This window comes from Triticum aestivum, chromosome 4A (genome assembly GCF_018294505.1).
Source record: "Triticum aestivum cultivar Chinese Spring chromosome 4A, IWGSC CS RefSeq v2.1, whole genome shotgun sequence".
In the NCBI taxonomy this organism is placed as follows: domain Eukaryota; kingdom Viridiplantae; phylum Streptophyta; class Magnoliopsida; order Poales; family Poaceae; genus Triticum; species Triticum aestivum.
Window position 1 is genome coordinate 598,443,189 of NC_057803.1, and position 6,792 is coordinate 598,449,980.

General features: G+C 49.7%; 1 protein-coding gene across 1 annotated transcript; it reads left to right on the forward strand.

Moving 5' to 3' along the window:
• Positions 1 to 1,892: 1,892 nt before the first annotated feature.
• Positions 1,893 to 4,736, forward strand: LOC123087391 (histidine-containing phosphotransfer protein 2-like). Its single transcript, XM_044509393.1, has 6 exons — positions 1,893 to 2,112; positions 2,198 to 2,334; positions 2,422 to 2,490; positions 3,446 to 3,517; positions 3,942 to 4,014; positions 4,408 to 4,736. The coding sequence occupies exons 1-6, from the start codon at positions 1,906 to 1,908 to the stop codon at positions 4,441 to 4,443; spliced, it is 594 nt and encodes a 197-aa protein (XP_044365328.1). The 5' UTR covers positions 1,893 to 1,905; the 3' UTR covers positions 4,444 to 4,736.
• Positions 4,737 to 6,792: the final 2,056 nt, after the last annotated feature.

Sequence of the window (6,792 nt, forward strand, 5' to 3'; positions counted from 1 at the left end):
ATACAAGTACAGTATAGTCTAACAGCTCAAACTGAGCAAGGAGGATGGCTCGCCGTGGGTGGATGCCACAGAATACCGCAGCGTCATCGGATGTCTTCGCTACCTCGTCAACACCCTCCCTGACATCGCTCTGGCTGTCAGCGTGACCAGCCGATACATGGAAGCTCCAAGCTCGCGTCACTGGGCTGTGGTGAAGCAAATTCTCACGTACATCCATGGCACTTTGCACTACGGGTGCAGCTACAAGAGGGGGTCAGGCTCTCCCTTACTCGTCTGCTACCGCGACAGCAACCTCCCCGACAACGTTAACGACCGCAAAAGCACGTCTGGTGTTGTCTTCCTTGGTGGCAGCACTGTCACTTGGACCTCACAGAAGCAGAAGGTGGTGGAAACTTCATCATGCCAGGCAGAGTACGTGGCCGCATCGGCGGCGACATGCCAGGGGTGTGGCTCAGCTTCCTCTTGGCCGACCTGACGGGGCGTTCGGCGGAGAAATTTCAGCTCTTCGTCGACAACAAATCTTCGATCGCTCTGAGCAAGAATCCGGTGCACCACGACCGGAACAACCACATTGACATCAAGTACCACTACATTCGTCAGTGCATAGACGAGGGCATGCTCGACGTCAATTCCATGTTGGTATTGACGGCCAGCTCGCGGACATCCTCACCAAGGCGTTGGGGAAGATCAGGTTTGTGGAGATGCCGGAGAAGCTTAGTGTCATCGCCATGCAGTAGGCTTAAGGGGGTGAATTGTTAGCCCAAGCCTGCTGCACATAGTCAGTTCGTCAGTTAGTTTGAGGTTTAGAGAATAAGGCTGCACTGGCAGCCTACAGAGCTCGATTGGACGCTCATCCTGCTGCAGCTTTTTGTACCGGGCCAATCCCCTTGTCAGAGATGGCGGGCGGCGCACTCCGGGGCCCGGTGCTCCCTGTCCACGGCCGTCGGGCGCGGCTACATGCTGAAAGGATGGGATTTGTGGACGATATGACTATTTCGTGCTGTGTATGCATGAGACGAGGAGAGCAGGGGATGTTGTGCATGTGCGTGCGTGGGGTAGGTTAGGTAGACACATAGGTATAAATATTTGGTCAAGTTCCTGGGCGGGCCATGGCCCAGGTCAGCCCCTACAGAGCTCCGCCCCGGGTCATAGCCTTGATCGGATGCTCATACTGTTGCAGCTTTTTGAACCGGGCTAATCCCCTGGCCATTATATATCAACGAAAACACACATCTGATCTCTTTGCAATTGAGACATCCACCATGGTGCGAAAACTGAGCGGCACCACACTGTCATAACAGAATCTGCTAGCTACCTCACTAGGATTCACTCAGTGTAGATTCGGTGGCGGATTCAAGGTACAGATACAAGCTCAACCATGCTAAAAATCAAACAGCAAGAAAGGGAAAGGAGTTCTGAGCAGGAGGTGGAGAAGGAGCCTCTGCCGTGCCATTCCGTGGACCGTGATCCTTCGGGATGCCTGATCAAGCGATGGCTCTCGTGACTTTTTTTTTGTTGAGAAATCCTCCCGTCAACCACTGATGCAAGGCCGCTCATAGGATCAATCTTAAACCTAACAAAACGTGCCCACGCAGGCACGCACGAGAACCAGACACCAGTTCGCACACAAAAGTACGTAAAAACACGACCATCGGGACAGAACCATCCAAAGAAGAAGCCTACTCCATCTGCACATCGCTATGATCATCTGGATGCAGCTGGCTTCCTCAACCTGTAGCTCCATTCATGCACTGCACGCATGCCCGCTCGTTCATGCATGGCCAAGCAAGCAGAGGTAACGTAGCACTCGCCGCCAAAAGCTTCCGCGGAAGAGCCGATCTGGCTGCATCCGGCGTCGTCCACCTTGTAGCTAGCTAATGCTTCCCAGCCGTGCCTGTACTGTTAATGGTGGCACTCCCAGCCAAACGTCTCCCGCCGGCAGAGCCTCGTGCTTCCAGATATATAAGGGGCTCCATCGACCCCAAACCCCCTCCAACTCTACCTCAGACCACTCCGCCACCGGCACCACAGCTTCCATCGGATCCCTTCGCCATGTCGGCCGCCGCGCTCAGGGCTCTACTGAACTCCCATGTCACTTCAATGTTCAACACGGTGAGTCCATCCCCATCTAGATCCGGTGTGCTTGTGGGCTGACGGGCTGGCTGTGCCTTCTCGTGATGTGATGTGATTCATGTAGGGTACGGTGGACGAGTATTTCCAGTACCTGCAGTCGGTGGAAGAGGACGGCAGCTCAGCGCCGGGCTTGGTTGCCGAGGTCATCAACCTCTTCATCGGCGACGCCAACAGCATCCTCAACGGCATCGCTGGCCTGCTGTCCGCCCCCAACCCCTCCTCCCTCCATCTGCTTTCGTCATCTCATCTTGGGTACTGATTTGGTCCGCTCTGTTTTGCGATTAGCAGGAACCAGCCCGTGGTAGATTTCAACAAGGTGGACGACCTGGTGCATCAGCTCAAGGGGTGCAGCTGCAGGTGATGATGATAAGCCATTGTCTTTCTCCCACCCATTTATAACTACTGTATGTTTGTTCTCCGCCGCATCGATGTCGGTGTGATTTAGATGTGCTTGTCATGGGCATGCAGTTCATGCTGTTGCTTGCGTTTTGTGTAGTCGTAGGTAGAAGTGTCGAGTTTACTTGTGTTTCATGAAACGGATGTACCGGTATTCATGCCAACGGCAATATTATGGCTACCCTGTCGTGTTGTGAACGTTACTGGTATTAATTATTTTCTATATATGTGTAACGCTGATGTAGTTTCCTGGTTTGTCCAAGTTTATGTTCAGATGTGTTGGCGCGGTGAAGTTTGCGACTGTTGGATACATAAGTATAAGATCTGAGTTCTGTTTGTGTATTCGTCCCAGCGGCGATGCTATAGATCCGCAAGGAATACTTGTTGTCTTGCCGACATTTCTAGTGCTAACAAATCTATTATTTACTTAGTGGCAATATTCTAGGCTCGCAATAATAAATTGTCTTTCTGCAAACATTTGAATGATCGGCTATTCTACGTAATGACAATGGTTGTTTTTCTAGTTTGTCCACACTATTGCTGTTGTCTTTATTCTGATGAGCTGGCATCGGGTGTGTATGGCATTGGCATGTGGCTCGTGTAGCTCGCACTATCGTATAGCTGTAATTAGAAAAGCCGAATTTTGTCGTGTTTTTTGTAACTAAATCATTGATAGTCATGCAAATGTTATGGTTCGACAAGTGAAATTTTAACGTGTTGTAATTATCTCTGGTACTACATGTACAATTGCGTTCAAGGGTAGTGCTATTTATTTTTCTGGTTGATCAAACAATTTACTGTGTTGACAACCGTTAGAGAAAATGGCTCCTTGAGAACATTATTATGACAGCAGCAGCGTTTAGTAAGTTTGAGAAAATTCTAGTGTCCTTATCTTGCTCTTTTTGGCTTGTATCAGTGTTGGTGCTAAGAAAGTGAACCTCTGCTGTATGTACTTCCATCAGTTCATTGAGTCAAGAAGCAAAGAAGGGTCAGTATACTTGGTACCTTATTATATGTGTTTCAGTTTAATTATTCACTTAGTAGCTTACTATACATGTTGCACAATAATTATTCTCCACACTCTGTATTGTTTGCATTCCATATGTAAAGCTGTTGGCAAATTTCCTCTTTTACACCACTATACTATGTTCATACTAATCTAATATTCTTAAGGACCAGCGTTCACTTTATTTCCATCCACGTGATGGTAGAACTCTGTTCATTATCGGAATATGCCTCTTTGATTGTTCTATTGTAACTTTTCTAGACTTATGTTTATAGCATGACTAAGTCTGAGATGGCTTGAGATATTTTTTCCATGCCTCGGCTTACGATTTTCGAACCATGTCAATTCAGTTTGCTTAATTATTCTCTCGAGCATTTGACAATGTGGTATTTTTGCATTATTCTAGGTGCCTCATGGCGTTGTCTCTTCTTAGGAATGAGTTCTGCGATGTGTGCAACAAGTTCCAGACCATGATGCAGGTAGCCCCTTATGTACCTATGTTGGCTTTTGACTTCCAACTTCTGACTAGTGTCATGCTCTACAAATCGGTCATGTATTGTTTAAGATAAAAAGGGAAATGTGTTCTCATTCTTTTTGCTATTGATATTTATCTTATTATACTGTTTGGTTTCTTAAGTATCTGAAATGTTTGTGCCTTAATTTATGTCAACACATTTCTGTAGCTATATTGGGTAGTTTTAAGCCATATAATTTATTTGTTTCTCAACGTAAAATAAGCCTGGCGAACGACCGGAATAAGATACCGACCACCTTGTAACATGGCTGATTTGTGAATCCTTGTGACTTGACAAACATTATGCACAGTGCCTTAGGCATGTTGTAATCATTAATTTGTTCTTCTTTTGATGTAGCTGGAGCAGCAGATCGCAGCCTGTGGTCCTAAGTAGTAGCAATCGAAGCAAAAAGAGCATAGCCCCATGTGATCCCACCCATGATGGGGTGTATTTATCTCTGAAGGCGCAAACAATATTCAACATGTGTCTGGCTTTCAGGCGGTTATAAAATAACATGAGGAATCTTGTGTAGGAACTCGAGTCACACAAATCTTCAAAAAAATCGTTGTCATGTGTCTATGTCTCTTTCAAGTCTATATCAGGTTGTGCTTGTTGGGCTTGCCCGGCCCATGCAATTTGTGAACTCTTTACCTAGTTGGCTGGTTAATGGTGTCTTCATTTTGTCATACGATGTTGTCTCTCTCGTCTGTTTACTGTCTTTCAGGATGCCAGTGCCTCTGCTTGAGCAAGGGGAAATGTTTGTTGGTTCTCTAAAACTACACCTGAGTGAGTGCATGGCTTGAGATTAGAAGTCCTATGTTGGCTAGGACAATGTGAGTGTCGTTGGTTAGCCTCCACAACCATCAGAACCTCCAGAAAACCAGACTCGTTACAGTCCCCTGCCACGTGGCCATCACAGACGGTCTGTTGATGACGGACCAGGCGAAACTGGCAATTGCGCCTGCGCTGCCGGAGGGTGGCGGCTCCCCGGCACCGGCGTGCGCGCGTGATGTGCCTAGAGCACCGGAGCTAGTTGAGCCGATGTGGTGGCAGGCCTTGTTCTCCTTCATCGGGGGGAACGGGAGATCGCTGCAGGGGAATCCTCAATCATCACCCTACGTCACGATGGATTACGGTGAGAGATGAAGAGGAGGACATTCTCGTGGGGCGGTACCTACGGGGAGACGAGCATGTGTTGGAAGGCGTGCACATGGTGATTGACGTTTTTGAGATCTCTATTGGTTGTCCGATCACGCAGGGGCAGCAGCGTGATTCGGATCCGATCGATATTGTGGATCTTACTACGATGTCTCTGGCAAAGGAATTGAAGGAAGTGGTTTATCGGATGGCGGCGGTGGATACAAATCCCGAGCCCAATCTCTGGCGGATCGGGGGCCTTTTCTGGATTTTCACGGAGGGGTGCGAGGATGAAGACTTAGTGCGATTCCAAGGCCGTCGTGACGCTGCAGATCGTGTCACCGCTGTCCATGTGATTGTCGACGCTGAAGGTGTGTTGCAATGGTAACAAGGACAATGACAAGGTGACTTGACCTCACCAGGGCGTACTTCAAAGGTCGTCGGCGTCGATGATCAAGCCTTGGAAAGGGCCGATTCCCAAGGTAAGTCTCCCACAAACTACGTTATCTTGTTTTATATTGCCGGATTCTTCGATGAAGGTTACTAGAAAAAATAAGAAGAAGGGTCGTGCGGCAATGCAGCCAGCAGCGTAGGTGGTCGTCGGGACTGAGGATATCCGAGTGGCAAAGGTGGCAATGTGTGACGGAGGCAGCAACCGCGGTCTTGGGCTCGAATGATAATGGGTATATGGTATGTAGCCCAGGCCGTTGGCCTAGTCGGTGCTATCCCAGCGACGTTGCACACAAACGCATTGGATCTTGTGCATTCTCATGCACGTCCGGCGTCTAGGGTTTGACATATTGCTCACCCTGGTTTTCCTTCGCTAAGGCAGGGGCGTGTCGCCAGGATCTCGTCGGCACCTGTGGTTGCGATGGTAGCAATGGCCAGCCATGGGAACGGGCAGCCGCCGCCGGCTAGAACCGACGGTTCGCAGCGGCGCGCGCCACCTGCTAGGGATAGGCGGGCGTTGGCCATGAGCGTCGCTACTCAAGGAGTTGGCCGAAGTCAGAACTTCGGCTTGGGGCAAGAGTTCTACGGTCCCTCGGATGGCGGCCGCAATCCTCCCCGTGGACAGTGGGGGCGATGGTTATAATGCCTATGGGAGGGTCAGCACCGCGGTCGTCCTCGGCTGACGAAGGGTGCGGGTACGCTTGGCAGAATGACTGCGAGGCTGGCCGAGGCTTCTATGGTCCTTCGTGCAACTTCGTGGAGGAGCCTTGCTGCCCCAATTACCGTCACCGCGGAGGTAGGGGGTGGCAGGCGGCCACCTTCGACTTATCCACCTCCACTACCGGCAAAAACCTCTGAGGCCACGACTTCGATGGATCCAAAGGCTTGTTCGGGGGCGGCTGCTCCGGTACCCCACCGGCATTGTCAGGTGCTGTCATCGACACTATGCGGACTCTCGCCACAGTGAAATTTATTGTTACCAAGCCAGATGCGGTGAAGGTTCGGGACTCCACCAATGACAAAGCATCTGACAAGTTTGAGGGCGAAAGTGCTATGAAGTGGGCACGAAAGAAATGTAAATTGAATTATACCGTCGCGGAGAGCCGATACATTTTGTGGCCGGATGCATGATAGATCTATGTGATTTATGCCTTA